At 38.2% G+C, this 19,452-nt stretch overlaps 1 protein-coding gene across 1 annotated transcript in view; it reads right to left on the bottom strand.

Moving 5' to 3' along the window:
* LOC126373553 (integrin beta-nu) overlaps positions 1-17,219 on the bottom strand; it is a 32,457-nt gene extending 15,238 nt beyond the window's left edge. Inside the window, exons 1-7 of the mRNA XM_050019690.1 lie at positions 16,988-17,219; positions 13,320-13,458; positions 8,006-8,169; positions 6,351-6,516; positions 5,033-5,177; positions 3,609-3,798; positions 2,767-2,888 (exon numbers count right to left, since the gene is read on the bottom strand). Of these exons, the coding sequence (XP_049875647.1) occupies positions 2,767-2,888; positions 3,609-3,798; positions 5,033-5,177; positions 6,351-6,516; positions 8,006-8,169; positions 13,320-13,458; positions 16,988-17,063 (1,002 nt within the window). The 5' untranslated portion in view covers positions 17,064-17,219. The remainder of the gene's footprint in view (positions 1-2,766; positions 2,889-3,608; positions 3,799-5,032; positions 5,178-6,350; positions 6,517-8,005; positions 8,170-13,319; positions 13,459-16,987) is intronic.
* Between the last annotated feature and the right edge of the window lie 2,233 nt (positions 17,220-19,452).

The raw sequence follows: 19,452 nt of genomic DNA, 5'->3' as shown, positions 1-19,452 counted from the left end.
AATTGCAAAGCTAAAGTGACAGTGGGCAGGACACATAGCGAGGGGAACCGATGGCCGCTGGGGCGGAAAGGTTCTAGAATGGCGACCACGTGTCGGACGACGCTCAGTATAGGCCCGCTACAAAGTGGACCGACGATCTGGTGAAGGTCGCGGAAAGCCGCTGGATGCGGGCAGCGCAGGACCGATCGTCGTGGAGATCCTTGGGGGAGGCTATGCCCAGCAGTGGGCGTCGTAAGGCTGATGACGATGATGACATACATACATAAACTCATGCCTATTTCCCACCGGGGTAAGCAGAGACTACAGAATTCCATTTGCTGAAAACGAATTGAATGAATTCGATGTCCCATTAAATATATTTGACTCAGACAGAAACTAATGTATGTTTAATATTGTTTTTTTGAGAAGTTTTGATTTTATTTTATTCTAAGAGAGTTTTGTTTAATTTGTTATGGTTTCAATTTACGTAATTGTATTCTGTTTTTAATTGTTTTCAGTAAGTTAAACACCATAGATGCGGAAAGTTTACCATTATGTTACTTACTAAACTACTGCGTTACTTTTTTGTCCCCCATTTTTATGGAGACATTTTCAGACTTAGAACTAAAACTACCTAAGTATATTTTAAAATTTTTGACTTTTATTGATTATTTTTAATATATAAATGACCTCCATAAATAAAATGCTTGAACTGCTATTGTTTTCTATTTTATTAAAAAAGTTTATCTCATAAAATCAAAATTAGGTAACGGAAGAATAGGAAAAACGGAAAAATAGGAAGTGGTAAACCTAACCATAAAAAGATGTATTAGACTGAAATGTTTCGTGATTTAATAATATAAGTTCAAAAATCTTTTATCTTAATTTAAAAAAAAAAGGTTTGAATTTAATGTGAACGTTCTCAATAATAAAACTACATAATGTAACAAAGTAACACAGTTGTTGTTTTTCTGCACCCTCCCTAGTATAAATATAAAAATAAGTGAAAAATAATTGGTAAACATCGCTGCAAATTCCTGTAAAATGTAATTTAAATATTATTATTGTTATAATAGTAAGAAATATTAACAAACGAAAGCATAAATAAAAAAAATTTTTTTTGGCGAATTAGTTAACCATGGCACCCAGAATAAAATAATAGCCCACCCGTCTCTTTCCTTTTCGGCGGTTAAGAAAATGACAGGTATAACAAAATAAACTTAGATGATGTATACCGCAATCAGCACCAATGTGACTAGCCAGTAAGCCAACCTCGGTTGCCGTTCGCTACTTGACTGGACATATCGTCGCCAGTAGTCTAGAATACCTAACGAATAATACTACCTATAGAACGGCAACTCTCCGCAGCAGCGGCTGAGCTAGGTTTACCTCACCCCCCCTCGGTGTTACTTTAGTCTTCAATCGTACGGGCGTCAGACGTCACATACACAGCTGCGCGTTTACGATAATGTCAATGTGTGCCTAGTATCTGCATAAAACGAGGTTGTTTGTATGAAGTGTCCGGGGTGTGCTTATAGTGAAAATCACGTAAGCGCTTTTAACAAAACCTGGATTTAGGAGTTGGTCTCAAATAGTCTAGGTAGCAATATGACTAACTACATTAAAGACCTAGAGCGAATTGTAGTAAGTATACAAAAAAAAAACGCTCGACGTGGAGGGAAACTAAAGTGAAAGCGCCGCACTATGGATCGAAAAATGGCTTTCATGGACATAGGGATTTCAAATTTTAAATGGCGGTTTTTTTGCTGCATATAGCTTCTATTACTATATAGGAAAATGATACCCGAGTTGATTCTGTGCAAAAGCGGATGAATTATATTTTTTTTACGAAAAAATTGTATGGAGCTACTATGAAAAATCCGATTATCTCGATCCATACTTTTGCGACGGAAATTTCTACTTGATATCAACTCAGAATCAAGGTCTGAACCACCCCTCAAAGTTTTCGTTACGATGTCACTAACACCCTGTATAGGAAAATGATACCCGAGTTGATTCTGTGCAAAAGCGGATGAAGCGGATGAAGCTTGGGTATACTTAAACTTCTACCTACTCCATCAGGAATACAGGCGTGATGCCATTATGTCTTATAATGTTGTTAAATACCTGTGTTAATTGAAAGAAACCGTTTCTAATCAAAAAATAAATATTTTTTATTTTGACGATTTTTTTAAAAAAAACGGCATCTCAAACCGTTATATGAATTATGTTAAAAAATCATAAATAATTAGTACGATAACCATCTGTCAGGATATTACGGTTTTTTTGCCGTTCTCAAGATAATCGGATTTTTCCATAGTAGCTCCATACAAATTTTTCGTAAAAAAATTATGATTCATCCGCTTTTGCACAGAATCAACTCGGGTATCATTTTTCTATATAGTAATAGGTAATAGAAGCTATATCCAGCAAAAAAACCGCCACTTAAAATTTGAAATCCCTATGTCTATGAAAGCCATTTTTCGATCCATAGTGCGCCGTAGAGTCACGCGACGTCAAGCCACTCGCCGTAAAGAGACTCGCCGTTTGGGGTGTTGATGTCAACGCCATAATTCCCTAGATCGTACTTACAAGGATTGATCGTAATACATCGTAAGCCAGAAATCTGAAATTTATTTGCTTAGGACCTCCCCCCCAACCCCCATTCCCTAGTTTGACCGTAATCGTGAAGCTGTAGGTACTGTGTTATGTGCTGTGTACCAACGTATCCTCAAAACAAAGATTACCGTATCGCGCACGTTAATCTGAAAGAAAACATGTATTTACCTTGTGCTTATCTAGCAGTCTGTACACTTGTGCCACGGATGGATAGTCGTATATGTCCGCTTCTGAATAGTAGCCGTTTTCATCTAGATGACAATTCTCGTCGTTCTTCCTTGTTGCTCCTCCTACAATGAAATTATAATATACTGGTGGTTCATACCAAAGCAAGCCTTGATTTTAAACCCAGCACGGGCCTCTTCTATAGACCAATGATTTTAGAATTTGTTTTCGAATAAAGGTTTGGATTCTAAATGATTATCACGTGCTCAGCGGTGAAGGAAACTCACATTCCCGAGAAATACGTTTCGGAGGTATGTGACCTAACTTGTATCGGGCTGGTTTTCCCTTCGGATTGGAAGGTCAGACACGCAATCGCTTCTGTAAAAAACCGGACCTGTCAAATTTTCGGGTCAGAAAAACGGATCCCGTGAGAAATAGGATAATGCTAGGGAGATGATAATTACTTCTTTTAGTACATACGTAATATGCGTATTACTTGTTTTAGTAATTAATGTCCATGCCGACAGCAGTTCCGGCCAAGTAGTAAATGCCATAAAATAAAAAAAAAATGCGGACGGCAGCTGGTTTCGCCATACCTCGTATATTTTTCGTGTTTAGGTACACTGCGTGTTTCAATTTGCGTGACCGTAATGCATTAAATTGTTATTTACAGTGACCGTGAATCCTGTAAAAGCTTAATTTTGTATTTAATAACCTGTCTCCAGCAGTACGCATGGACACCAAATAGCATCACAATAATCGACTGGAGATCTTTATCTCGCTAGTATGCAACCCTTGTCGCTAGATAACTATGTAATTCGCACGGGTTATCTAAGTCCACGTACCCAGTAACCCGTCGCCAGCAGTGTGCATGGACCCATCAGACAGCATGACGACGATCTTCCTGCTGTGCTGCGACCATCCGATCCTGTCTCCACAAGTGACGACTTGCACGAGTGCGTCTAGCTGGGCCTCCGCGTTGTCCAGATTTGCCGTCACTGAACTACGGTTCACGTTCTGTATGAAGTCTGTTACCTGAAAACACATGTCGTATGTGATCCCTCGCCTAAGACTGGCCGCACTTTGGATGCATATTTCTGTAGATAAACATACATATACTAGCTGGATTGCATGTGGAATATAAATATCTGCATGCCTATCAAGGGACCATGTCAGAATTTTGAGTTTCTGAGTGCGTCAGGCGTCTAGTTCAGTGGTTCCTAACCTGTGGGTAATTACCTCCTCAGGGGTAAAATGGAGATTCTAGGGGGGTAACACGGAATAGCACGAAATATAACTCTTGTCACATTAAAAACCAAAGCCAGAAACCGTCTGAATGTTGAGCATGACATGAGATGCGCGTTGAGTGAAACCGAACCTAATATTGTCAAACTTGCGAATGCAAAGCAATTTCAACCTTCACACTAGTTAACTCCGAGATTTATATATTACTTTACTAAGTAGTTACTAAAACGTGCATTTTCTTACTTACATAATAAACATAATGTATATTCGTTTGAATTTGTGTGGTTTTAATTATTTTAAATTAGGGGTAAACTCAATTTCCATACTTGTTCACAAGGGTAATGACATTAAAAAGGTTAGGAAACACTGGTCTAATTTGTAGAAGTATACAAATAAAAGCATAGAAGGAATACGGACACTTCAGAAACATTCGTTAGTGTTCGAAATTACTGCAATCGGGGCCCTGGTCTATGACGAACAACTCGCACCCACTGTGCACGTTTCCATAGTGCTTAGACGGGACGAATTCGTGTGAAAATGCGTCCTAAGTGCGACTGGCCTAATGTGGATATGGGCAAAATACTTCCATAGTACTCATACGGGACGAATTCATACGAAAATGCGTCCAAGGTGCGACTGGCCTAATGTGGATATGGGCAGAATACTTAATAAGGGAAGATTCAAACCCTTGAACGAAGACAGATAGTGGATAGGTTATGGAGAAGATAGGCATTCTTCTTCTTCTCTTCTTCGACGATATAATCGAAATATTTCGTTACATTCTTGCAAGAGTAAAACTTATAAGCTTTTATTTAAACCATGTCGAAGAAGACGCCATACTGTGAATGCGGTCACCCGGATCAAATCCTATAGGGTTTTAGGGATGAATGCCCCCTACATCGCTTCCCAGGTGGCATAACCGAGCTGCATATCGCGACGGATGCAGCAGAGACTTGGTTGAGGGAGCTTAAAGTAGACGAATAATCCACGCAGGATATTTTTTGCCATACGCAATAATAATAACCTGATTGGTGAGCGACAGATGATGTCGGTAGCTGTACGTGGCCTCGCACGCCTCCTCTTCTACGGCACACGGGTTGGCCTTCCTGCGAGGATCCATGCTGATGAACGGCATCAGAGGCTTCTCCGCGAAGCTGCCGAAACCTAGTCTGCAAGTAAATTAATAATTACCATCATGGACATAAATACTTAGAGCAGCGTGATTAATACTACACCGACAAGAGATGATGATGACATATGATAACCTTTGCGCCATATTATAATTGTAGGTACTTCTAATGGCTTACTTACCGTACCTAACCTAATATAAGAACTTTTTACATTGAGAGGTATAATAAAACAATGCAAGCCTATTTCATTTTCGTCAGAATTAAGTTTTGCATTGTTTTAATACAATACCTCTCAATGAAAAATAGTGTAAAATCAATAGTAACCCTGACACTAGGATTGATGAGGTTAGTTACTCCACCTCACAACCCACACAACAGAAGAAGATATAGTTTAAAATCGACTTCCTACACGATAGGTATGGTAAGTAAGCCATTAGAAGTTCAATAATACGGCGCTTAGGTTATCTTATGTCATCAACATCTCTTGTCTGTCAAAATACTTCACATTACAACAATTATTTTTACATATTTCGTCAAGAGTTGTTGAAAGGCTTTCTACGATTTTTTCTTACCAATCTAATAGATAAAGTAAGTATAGTAATTTGTCCAATGATTTGATAAACTAACCATTGTGACTGTCCGATCATTACCTATTAATCTTAGTGACTATAGATACCGCGGTCTATTTGTATAGTTATTGGGGCTCCATTCAAACTTATGGATAGCTTTGTTTTAATTTAATTTGTATTCATAATTCATACCTGCCTGTACTATAAAGCAAGTACTTACCTATCTACTGTTTACCATAATTGGTAAACTGTCGGTGAACGCATAAAATATATTAATGAACTTTATATTCATTAAATACACTTGCGAAGTATGTAATAAATCTATTAAATCAGTCGAGACGAATTAGTACAGTGAAGTCGCCAAAAACGTTCTGCATACATAGTTCTGGGCTAGAACCTATTTCTAATTTCTAACTTACTTACTATTCGTTTGAAGCATAGATTTTTCGAAAGTTTAGTTAAATACAATAAGGCAATACCAGACTGTAAGTAGTATTGTTGTAATCTATTTGCAATCGGGACAAAATTTAATGAAATTCCATATATTTTCATACGCTTCTTGGCTTATTGGACTAGGGCGCTAGGCTCTCAGAGTTAATGCAATCAGTTATTGATCTTAAACGGGAACAGAGAAGCCACATACTTGAAGTTATCAGTAAGGTTCTGCAGCATGACTGGCAGGTCATCCCTGAGAGAGACGAGGGTCTCCTTATCATCCTTCATGGACCAGGTCAAGTCCATCAGATAGTACAGGTCCAGAGGATAGTTCTTTGCTGGTCTGTACGAGAACGATATCTTCTTTGTTTCCCCTGTGGAAATATAAAAATAATTACTTTGTGGTACGTAGTGACAGCCCTTAACGATTCCTATTTCAGACGAAATAGGCATCAAAGTAGGAAAATATAATAGGTAGCCTCCAATAAGACATAGTATACATATGAGTGGAGTGTTTGGAAGTGCGATTGTATGTTTGTTGAGTGAATGTGTAAAAGTATTTGAACCTTTGATGCCTGTTAGTACTGTCTAATGATATATTATAATATAAATATTAATGTGTGTAGTAGTTTTAAGTTCTTGTGATATGAATATTGTTTGTAACGCAATGGATATATATCTGTAATGTTGCAAATGTAAGCGTAATAAATAAATAAATATGTATAAATACAGTCACTATTGGGATAGACAATGATCAAGTGGCCATTCAGTAGCAGTCACTCAAATAGAATTCACATCTTCAAATATTATACGCGAAATGTAATATACCTACTTATGGTTAAAAAATCACTAAGTGGTTCGAATATTCGCGCTTTGCTCGTATTTGAGAAGGCTCCTTGCCTTAGCGACATTTGGGAATTGGTAGACTGGATCTATAAATTGTAGTTCTGCGGTGAATTTTTAGCTCCTCCTTGCCATTCGCGGAGCCGAAATAGAGTGTAATAAATAGTATAAAAGGTGATCTCACACCCCCTCGTGGGTTGTTGCAAGACCTTGGACTAATAACCTAATATGTATATTATAAACTGTCACAGCATAACGTGTACGAACAGTCATTTTATATGGGCCATAAAAACGCCATATTAAAGTCTGTTGTTAAGGTTTGTGTGGACTAGTTCTTTGTGGAGTTGTTTTTGTGGGACTTCTATGCTGGACTGGGAGCATTAACACTTTCAGCTGCTCATCTTCCCGGGCATATCGTGAAATTCGACAAAGGGATGTCCTTTTATAACAATGATCCACAGATCCATTGTATCAGTTTTATCACATCCATCTTAGGAATTCGTATCCACAGCGGTTGCAAAGATATCTTCTTTGATTAAGCTAACTTGTGGCTCTGCCCACCCTATCAGGGATTACAGGTGTGAGTTTATGTACGTATTTTTTAACTTTATTCTTTATTTGTCACCTCTTGGGACTCCTTCGTATTATAGCGTCATTAAGATAATTAAGATCTCAACTGCAGTCTACCAACATGCAAAACCTAATGATGAATAATGCTCACATAGGTGAAGACCTATGTCCTCTAATCATCATTGACCTTGTTCATCTTTTCAAGAACATTAACTATAATCTATATACACTTACTAAATATTATAGAGGCAAAGTTTATAAGTATAGAAAACATCATCCTAGGCGCGCGGAGCTATCGTCACTTTGTATACATAAGACATTTGCTATTTTTCATTATTTTTTTTGGTATTTGTATTTAAAAAATAACTTTTAGAATAATAAAATATACTTTATTGCACACAAACAAAATATACATACAAACAATTAAGCATTTTGCTGTAATCTACTCACGAGGCTTCAAAGACAGGTGGACCCTCTGCGGCTGGATCTGCACCACGTTGTCCACCTCATGGCTGCCTGGCTGCAGGTCTTGCAGCGTCTTGTTTTCTACCACTGACCATACAGGGGGCTCCGGCCGCTGTATCGAGGCTTGACTGCATCCCGCTGACACCAGGCTGGGAATAAACAATGGATATTTAGTATCATCATCATCTATCAGCCCACATCTTCTTCTTCTTATTTACGGCCTCTTGGTCCAGTGGTTGAGCGTTGGATTCACGATCCGGAGGCCCCGGGTTCGAATCCCCGGACATATCATAAAAAACACTTTGTGATCCCCAGTTTGGTTAGGACATTACAGGCTGGTCACTTAATTGTCCGAAAGTAAGATGATCCGTGCTTCGGAAGGTACGTAAAGCCGTTGGTTCGGGTTACTACTTACTGATGTAAGTTACTTGAGCCATGTCCGGGGCTTTTGGCGGCTCAGTTATAACTCTGGCACCACGGTTGATGAGGCTGATATTCCTCCTCACAACCCACACGATAAGAAGAAGCCCACATCAACGCACTATTCAATATTTAAGTAAGTAGCTGTGAGGGCGGAAGACAAGAGAGAAACGACTGCCCTAAAAAAGTATTTTTCCCTAAAAAAGTAGCCTCTCACTTTGAGGTCGCAGGTTCGAATCCAGCATAGGCCTAAACCAATGATTGTCAAATTTGTGCTCAAATTCATGTTTGGATCATATCATAACCGATTATCACGTGCTCAGCGGTGAAGGAAAACGTGAGGGAACCCACATTCGCGAGAAATGCATTTTCGGAAATATGTGACCTTACCTGTATTGTCAGGTTAGGTAAGGCGGACCCTGTGAAAAACGGGATATGAAAACGACATGGACACTTCTCACAAAAATTTCGTTCTTTAGGTTCTTAACGTGTGCCGCCTTAGCCCGTGCGTGCGAGCGGGACAGATAGTCCATGCGCGCTCCTTTACTCATTAATGGCTTACGACTTTATTATGCATGTACGTATATCTACTAAAGTAGCTTCCAACTGGCGGGTGTAGTAAATCAAGCTCGCTCCAGGCTCCAAAAGTAAGTATTGCTGCGGAGCGGAGAGTTTCCCCTCTACTCTATGCCATTAGGTAGGTGAGGGATCGTAGATTGCGTAAAAACCTTCATAGAATGTTAATAACCAATATTGTCGGTAAGCTACACATCAAAGGACTAGTTTATGTTGGGATAGCTACTTATTATCGTCACTTACGGTACCTTAACATTCACTTCATACATGCTTCCTGAATAGTGCGTGCAATGCTTTAATAAATGTTTAGTTTACTTACTTACTTTAAAGTTATTCCTCATCGTTTTTTATTTTCTGTTAAATCCTTCATTTATTAATAGACCCACAAAAATATAAGTAAGTACACGAAACAAAATAGATCTTCTATCGTGCGGGTTGTGAGGTGGCGTACCAACCTCATCAAACCTGGTGTCAGGGTTATAATAGAGCCGCCAAAGGCCCCTGACATGGCTCACGTAACGACTACTTGCTTACATCAGTGAGTAGTAACTGGGACCAACGGTTTAACGTGCCTTCCGAAGCACTGATCATCTTAATTTCGGACAATCTGGTGATCAGCCAGTAATGTTCTAACCAAACTAGGGGCAACAAAGTAATTTTTGTGATATGTCCCCACCGTGAATCGAACTCGGGACCTCCGGATCGTGAGCCCAACGCGTAACCACTGGACCACAGAGGTCGTTAACAAAAGAGATAACAATAAAACATCATTGACCTACATGGCCTATTTTTGCGTGTGGTCCTCCACCTCACTACACTTAGAATTACAAATATTATACAACTGCTATGGAAGATTCCAATATTCACCACACTGCACTTAAACCGTTCTGGACATAAAACCTAATCGGACGAGCAATGGAAGTCAGTAAGATTAACCCATACAATTTGAGGGTTATCTCGGGTCATTTTTGAAGCTTTTCTGTAGCGTACGATTACGAAATTATCGAACTCAGCATGCGTCGGAGTTGGCCTATTGAGGCGTATTCAACCGGTACGATGCGCGCGCGCACAATCAACTATCAATCAAGCGACGATCTCTTGATTAGAGCAGTGAGGCAAGTCAGAGTGCATGTATGTGGACGATCGTGGGAATCGTCTAATCCCAACTCGCTGCTAGTGATGGAAAGTGATTGACTCTTTTAACGTAGTTCGTTTTTTTTATTATGTGAAGACGGTTTTTTTTGTACGCTTTCAGGTACTCCATATCCGGGTGAAAGCCCTCAGCGCTCCCCATTTGTCCGGCCAAGTAGTGAATACCTTATGCGGTAAATCTACAATAAGTCACACGATAAAAAGGTAGGTACTCATGATTTTATCTGTGATTATTATAGGTACAAAACAGGCGTACTGCATCAATGATAGTGCATCAATGCTAAGTGATTCCTTAAACAAATACCGCCCTTAAAAACATTAGTTTGGTCCGATCAAGTAGGGAATGCTATAAAGCGCAAATCTACAATAAGTCACGTTAAAAAAATACAAGTCTAAGAGCATTTTCGCTTTTTCACACTCGCTACTGTTTATGTGTTATGTTACAGTGAGCATTTAAATAATCATTTATTTAGTTAGGTCTGTGTCTTTTACACCTTACTGTTCCTTCTTTATCGTGTGGGTTGTGAGGTGGAGTACCAACCTCATCAACCCTGGTGTCAGGGTTACTATTGAGCCGCCAAAGGCCCCTGACATGGCTCATGTAACGACTACTTACATCAGTAAGTAGTAACCGGGACCAACGGCTTAAAGTGCCTTCCCAGGCACGGATCATCTTACTTTCGGACAATCTGGTGATCAGCCAGTAATGTCCTAACCAAACTGTTCCTCGAACATAAGGTATAGTGTTATTACAAAAAGAAGACTAAAATATAAACTAGGTTTAAAATGCATATAGTCCGTGTCACAACGTGTTAATTTTTGTTACTTTTTACAATAAGTAAGGCGATGCCAAACATCATAGAAGGAAAAATTGAAGGGAAGAGAGGAAGGGGTAGACCTAGGAGAACATTTATGAAACAAATAAAAGAGAAGGTGCAGGTCGTGTCGTATCAGGAGGCGATTACTCCACCGACAAGAGCGCAGCTCTTAAATAAAGAGAGAGAGAAGGCGACGCAGAAAACCCAGCACTGGGAAGCAAAACAGCAAAATGTTTATCGCATATTTAATAACATGTCCCGTCACTAGTACTTTTGTTGCGTTTCCAACCAAGAACTAATGCCACTGATGATTTCAACTCTTCGACTCCAAGTAATGACGTTGTAATTAGCTCTTTATTTATTTAACACCTTGATTGCCATATGATTGTGATTGGAAACTTATTTGTTGCTTGTGTTGAAGATACAATTAAGTTCGCCCGAAGGGTTTTGATTGAACCTGCATGGGTTTAAATCCGGTTTGGACAGTGAGATAAGAATAATTAGATAGATTAATTAGTTCTTTTCTCACATTACTTAATATAATTTAATATTTGGGTAGGTATAAAAATAAATTGAATATCCAAGTTTATTTATAGTTGATGGGCTGGTTGCCTGACAGTTTTTTCAGAGCAATAAGTTTTATGCGATAAAGTATATTTTTCATTTAATATTATTATTTTGTAAGTCGTTTCCATATCTCAGGCCTATGGAGTCCCGGACTTTTGGAAGGCGTAGGTGGGGCCGAAGCCAACACGTAGAGGCCCCTTAGACAATTTAATCTAAATGTGATATGACACCTAACGGCCTCTGTGGTCCAGTGGTTGAGCGTTGGGCTCACGATCCGGAGGTCTCGGGTTCGAATCAGGCGGGGACATATCACAAAATCACTTTGTGATCCCTAGTTTGATTAGGACATTACAGGCTGATCACCTGATTGTCCGAAAGTAAGGTGATCCGTGCTTCGGATGCACGTTAAGCCGTTGGTCCCGGTTACTACTTGCTGATGTGAGTGAGGTCAGGGACCTTTGGCGGCTTAATAATAACCCTGAGGGTTGCTGAGGTTGGTAATCTATATCACAACCCACACGATAGAAGAAAAAGATTTAATATTATTAAGGCCACTTATTCGTTATCGAAAAGAGCGATCAGTTTTGGACAAACTTTGTTGAAAAAAAAGATTAAGTAGTACTTAACATTTTTCATTGCGAATAATTAAAAATAATACTTTCAGAAAGTTTTCACCCACTAAGATTTTATTTTCTTAAACTCGTAATTAATAGATTCTGGCATATTAGGTACTTATTAACCTAAATAGACGGATTATATATCAGTGTGTTGTGCACGTGCCCTAGCGCGAAAGGGCTTAGGTTCAATTCCGTGCTCGTACAACCTAAATGCATATATTTGTTCTAGATTAAGGCACGTTCCTGTTCTTGTGTGTTTCTTTAAGTACTTACCTATAAGGTACACACATCGTCGCCTTACATTGAATACCATGTGAGCGCCATTTTGAAAAATCACATTCTGCTGCGATTTCTTCAAAAAAAAAACTCGATTTTTTTCAATTAATTTGATTTCGGGTGAAAATTTTAACAACAATTACAAAGAAATCAGATAGTACAGTTAAGCTTATCTCTAAACAAAGAGATCTTCCAGCTGACCTACGTGACGAAAGAGATTTTCAACGTATTATAATGAAAAATAAATCAATGAATCATCGTATTTTTTTTACCTGGATTGAAACTAGGTTGTCTATTGCGAGGTTTTGTTATCAAAAATCACTGAGAGATTTTCCAGGCTACTTTCCCCAAAAACAATATAAATGGCGCTGTCGAGATTTAACTTAATAATTACCTATTTTATCGTTAATCGGGTACATGTTTATTCAAAAATATAATATAATGGCAGAAGCTTAAATATAAAACAAACTATTGCTTGATATTTGGATCAGATTATGTATAGAGTTATGTTGCTACCTATGTATATTGCTTCTCTTTATTTTGTTCAGAATAATAATGGTTGGAAGATGTGTTGTGTTGTGTCTAAGTGTAATAACAAGGGTATTTTTTTATATGTGACCTAACCTGTTGTATTTGGCTGGTTTTCCTTTCGCGGGTTAGAAAGTCAGACAGGCAGTCACTGTTTAAAACTAAACTTGTCGAATCTTTAGGGTAGCTTAGCGGAGCCTGTGAAAAAGGGGATAATACTTGGGTGATAGTGTGATAGTGTGCTTTCAAGGCCAGAGTGAACAGACACCTGGGCGAGCTCCATCTTAGGCCTCGTCAATGCCTTCAGGCAAGTCTGAGGCTAAGAACTCATCAAAGATAAAAAACCTCTCATCGTCGTTGCAGCGAGGCACAGCTGACTTGTAGTAGGGGTCAGCGCACCAGCGACAGTGTGACGCGGCAGACAGGCACGCGCCGCACTCCTCATGCTCTATGCAGGCCAGCTTGTTCTGGAGCTGCTGCTGGGCTGTGACAAACAGACATACCTAGATTAGCTTTATGATACCGTACAATAAGGCTCGTCAAAACACCTCGGCTAACTCGCTCTGGAGAAGAGTGGTGCTGGCTCTGCTTGATAGAGGGGAAGTCTGTGCCCAGCAGTGGTATATATATAGGCTATTTATGCTATGTTATGATACCATATCGTCTGTACGACTTAAAATTTTACTTTTCTGCTTAATTGTAGTGGAACGACGGGCTCGAGAGCGGGATTTTGTATTAAACAGAAAACTCTGTGCGCAGCATGCATAAGATATTGGAAAAGCGCTTGCAGCAGGTATAGTATTATTTATCCACTGTAGAACCCTGTCGCACTAACATATTTGACATATAGTGAAACCTACAGTTCAATTTGTCAAAAAATAACGTGACATGGTACCAAAGTTTATACGTATATTAATACTCGCGACCTACGCCTCTGTACTCATTTTATTAAAGAATGAACTCAAACAGAAGCATCAAATTCTTATGCCGACCTTACGGAACTATTTCCTTAGATACAACCTACACATATTTGCAATGGAGACCTCATTATCCAAACGCGAACATGCTAATAGTTCCAAAACCAAAAAGTGGCGTTTATTTCGATGCCGCTTCTTTCCCATGCATTCATAAATTCACGTTCGTAACGACAATTGGAACAGGAGAAACAATAAACATTTGCAAAGATTTACTTTCTCTGAATATGAACATAATTTGTTTTAGCATCCTAGTAGGCCACTGTGGACCTCTGCGATAAATTCGGCATGATAAGTATTGGGTAAGATGGTGGCTGAGTTCGGATAGGGTCCCAGACCTACAAGGTATAATGTAGAACCCTTGCCTGGGTATACGGGTGAAGACCTCAACGGTTGCAGATGCGGAGATGGAAGAGGCGAGTCACAGGGACTGTAACCTGGAAACTGACAGAAGGCAGCAGTAACTGTCAGTACTATTCAGAGGCGGAGAACAGGAGTCCTAGTACGGCTTTGAAATATACTACTCTGGGCGCCATCACACTCGCGTCAGACGGAGGGGCGAAAGGCAAGAGGGAAACCACTGCCCTATTTGTCCCTTGTAGCATAGAGAATACTACACCGACAAAAGCGTGGCTCTAGTGATGAAGCAACATGGTACCTACTTATCTACATTCTTACATTTTTCTATATGCCTCAAAACTATACAAATCCGGCCATATTTTGCATAACAAAGATTTCAATCTCGAAGAGAAATGAGATTGAGTTAGGAATATTTTTAGCGTAATGGAAACATCAAACAGTTTGAACATTATAATTGATGTCCACTGCCGCATCTTACCGTTATAGCTATGAATAATAATTAATTAAAAGTTTGTTTGTAGGATTAGTTACTAAGTAGTCATAAAAGTGGTTTTATATGTATCGCTTCTGTCGTGCTAAAACGTTTTACTACTATGGTTCTACGATAAATGGAGCAAAATCGTAGGTTTTTATTTTTGTTACTTTGTTGCAGCTTAGGTAAATGTGGTTGTAAAACTGAATAACATCCATTAGCATACAATTTTGGGTCAATCCTAACAAAACGTAGGAAGCAATGACGCTAAATCTGTCCTTAACCATAGCATCATATACAGGGTGTTAGTGACATCGTAACGAATACTGAGGGGGTTGATTCAGACCATGATTCTGAGTTAATCATCATCATCATCATCAGCCGTACGACGCCCACTGCTGCGCACAGGCCTCCCCCTAAGGAGGATGCTAAGGAGGATGATTTAGACCATGATTCTGAGTTAATGTCAAGTGGATTTTTTTCGTAGCAAAAGTATGGAAATGAAACTAATTAAAAAACTACATTAATTTTCTGACGGGAAATTCCATTTGATATCAACTCAGAATCAGGGTCTAAATCATCCCCCTCAGTATTTGTTACGGTGTCACTAACACTCATAACTACTTGTACGGCTACCTGTATGTACTTGTATTGGCTGTAAGTGACATCGTAACAAATACTGAAAGGGATGATTCAGCTCATTATTCAGAGTTAATATCAAGTGGAATTTCCCATCGCAAAAGTATAGAATTGAAAATATTTAAGAACACTAAAAAGAAAACATGAATTTTGCGACGGAAAATTCCACTTGATTTCAACTCAGAATCATGGTTGAATCATCCTCCTTAGTATTCGTTACGATGTCACTAACACCCTATATATAAAATGCCTGCTTGTAGGTGTGCCTAAAATGGACCACCAAATTCGTTTTTATAACAAGTGTTATTCTGTTGACACAATATATGTGGGCGTTGCCGTTCTCACAGCAGATTATGGGTATACAGACGAATATAGCTAAACGATAGCACGTGTCGACCCTAATGTAACGTTACCCAACAAATTGATACCTCCTGATAAGATCGACACGTAGTAATTACTCGATTAATCGTGTGAGAGCGAATGATCATCGATTTTAAGCTCTGTTAGTCGGCCAATCTATAATCGATATATAATTAAGTAGTTCTTCATTTTGGAATTTTAAAGCCTTTCTCTATTGATCAGATCAAATTGTCAATCGATATCTGTTACCTATTGAAATTAGGTACATTACATAGTGAAAAAAGAAACGATAAGGAAGGGAGAGTACCTACCTATTATACTACTACTCCTTTGCCTACCACTTCCTACAAATAATATTATACATATATAATACCTGTTCTATAGTATTTTATAGCCCTATTGTTACAAATTATATCTTAGCATTATTACTATTTATAGTCTATTCGTTTGATCGTGAATTACAGACTTTCCATTTTAAGTAAATACAAACTCACAATTGCTCATAAATTTTTCATGACTGCTAAAGTGCTTGAATGTTTTTTCCCCTTCTTCCCCACCGCACTACCAAGCCGCACTACCAGTTGTGCCGTGGGGAATATTTATTCCCTTCTGCACTACCAGCTAGTAGTGTCGTAGGGAATTTAGAATTTTTCAGCTGAAAGTTATTCGTGTTTACTCCACCAAGCATGTTGTCTTGTGTCGACGCGTTTTCGGATGATATAAATAAAACTGACAATCCTTCGGGATTTGGGAATGTTTTTTCTCTATTTGGAATATATTTTCTATTTTAGAAAACGCTTGTCCGGGCAGGTGGATGGCGCCGGTGAAGCGTCTGCTGGCTATTTCTGCCCAGGATGCGGACGTAAAATAAATCTCTTTTGAAGTTACTTTTATACGCGTCCAGATAAGGAATTAGTTACTCCCATTTTAACTAACGTAAGCGTGGAGTAACATTTTATGTCTTTGTATATTCAAATGTGTGGCGCGTCTTGTAAATAAACTGTTCTGTGTAAACTTTGACTGATATTTAAATAAACATAGTGAAACTAAAGTCACACAAAATTACTGGTGCAATAAAATTAATCAAATAGCAATATGAAAATGATTCGTTACACTGTTGACGCTGGCGATAAAGACCGATCACAATACAACTTGTCAATAAATATTTTATTTTACTATCAGTAGTAATAGAATAGGTAAGTACAAACCTTGTGCAACAACATATTCGCACAGAAACACTATAAAAACAAACTTTGTTACGGCACTGGTACTAATTATAAACATGTTCAAAAACTGGGAGGCGCTTTGATTTCGCACGTGTGGTGTTGGTGAATGGTTAGGGTACGGTATCGGTTTCGCGATGAGTAAGTGATAAGAGTGATAAGGTGATAAGCCGCGGCGGCGCGCGGCGCGCTCGCCTCGCGTCTGCCTCGCCCGACATCTACAGCCGATCTGCTTGCCACAGACGACTTCGCCTCCTGTTCTTGTCTCTACTATGGCTTGTTGATAGACCAAGAGATTAACAACTGTTAATTTTCATAAAAAATAAGATATTGTTCCTTGTTGTCATAAGTAGATATGTACCTATAGTACTAACTACAGTTTTGTACAAAGATTTAGAAGGTAAGTATTTTCAGTTTCGATTTGATTAAGCATATAAAGATAGGTGTTCCAGTTAGTGTCTTGTTGTCGTAAGTAGATATGTATAGTACTAACTCCAGTTCTGTACGAAGATTTAGAAGCCACAAGGTGAGAAACCTCAACGCTCTCCAATTGTCCGCCCAAGTAGTCAATGTCAAGTGCGGGAAACCTACGATATATCATGTTAAAAAACACTTGATTTAAAATGCAGCGTTTAGGAGGGTAAGTAGGTAAGTAATTTGACGACTTTATTAAATTGTCATACATAATCTACACATCGAGTAAACTTGTAACACATTACTTATAAAGTGAGAGATTTAGACTGACACTAAGGGCGAGTGACACCTGCACCAACAGAAATAGGTACAGTATGTGTAGATCCGCATCCAAGCTCAAGTACTACCTACCTACTCAGCAATAAAAGTAGATAGGTACCAAATCCAAGCGCTCAGTACACAACCAGCGCTAATTGACATTTACAACCTGAAAAGACACGACTCCACTTCAGCGCAGATAACGAACAGTGACTTCACGCGACTGACTCGCCGTATGTCACCGAACAGTCAGTCAGTCTTGTTCAGTCCGAGAAGTAACCACCTGTAGACCAGGAACTAGATTGGTTTATACCCCTTCTTAGTTGGCGATCTTAAGCAGTATCTTACGATGGCCAATTAATTGTTCCGCGGCTTATTCATGGTCGATTCGTGCTCTCTATCCCTTTGTATTGGAATTGATCGGACAGTACACCCATGAATTACTTCTACGTGGTCTTTAACTTTAGTATTTAAGATTATAAGTATAAGGTACCTAGTTAGAAGGTCAAGATAATTCATTAGGTAATATTAAAGTTTCTACTTTTATTTAAAACTTTATTAGGTACATAATAAACTTGTTGAAAAATCTTTTTTTTTTACGTCATTTCACAAGGTGTTTGAGAAGAATAAATGACAAGAAAATGCAACAGCAACACATCTTTTGAATCTATGTTATATACACTGCAACATGTATTTATAATAACTAGAGAAACAGTATGTCACACATTTCTATCATTAATTAAAAAAAAAGATTTTTTGGTACAGAATACATTCGTGAATCGTGAGCATATTATGTTGTTATACTGTCTGTTTACTTGGCTTATATAGGTAGGTAGGTCTCATTGAAGTAGATCATTACACTACTAAGACACTAAGAAAACTGACTGACTGACTGTAGAGATACTAATAAGTTTTAAAAAAGGTAAAATATTATTTAAAAATCCCTATTTAGCGGAGAAAGAGTAAATGGATCAACAATGTTAAAACAATTCGTTTACATCGGTTGTTATGTAAAAAAAAATCATTTTTATTAAAAAATACTTTTTGGTTTACTAATTACTTACTCATAAAAAAAACATTAAAATCCTGGTTGGTGAACGCTAAAAAATATATTAATGTAGCCTTAAAACAAAAATAAAAAGTTAAATGTTTTTGTTTTATTTTTAAATTCCTAAAAGGCGGCCTAAAATATTTTTTAAAGTAATTGCGGCCAGCTTTACCTTACAAAAATAATTCACTAAACAAACGAAATTAAACTTATTCTAAATTCAATTATTTAAATCTAAATAAATACGTAAGTAAGGTATTAAAAATAATACTTAAAACTATTTTTTAAATTAATAAAATGCGGTCTTTTTGCGTTCTAACTCAGGGAAAATAAATTACTTTAGATAAGCACAAATCAGTAATGTAGCTACTTGATTTTCCCAAATGCATTGAACCTTAGCAACTTATTAAAATTCCACATTTTATCCTCTCCCGTAACTATTGGATTAACAATAGAGTTATTTGGAAACTATAACAATAGCTACTTACTTTGCATGTCAAAAATAGGAAAATAAGTTTTACACAATGTGAAGCTTTTAACGAACTTTTGCAAATAAGTAGCTACCTACTTCTAAATTCATTTGTTTTAAAGTTATTTAAGTACTGGTGCGGTACTTCAATCTAAGTAAAGTACCTACTCATCAGAAAACAACATCTAGGCACCTATTTTA

The sequence above is a fragment of the Pectinophora gossypiella genome, chromosome 16 (genome assembly GCF_024362695.1).
Source record: "Pectinophora gossypiella chromosome 16, ilPecGoss1.1, whole genome shotgun sequence".
Lineage (NCBI taxonomy): Eukaryota > Metazoa > Arthropoda > Insecta > Lepidoptera > Gelechiidae > Pectinophora > Pectinophora gossypiella.
Note: the sequence above shows the minus strand (reverse complement) of the source record. Positions and strands in the feature narration are given on the sequence as shown.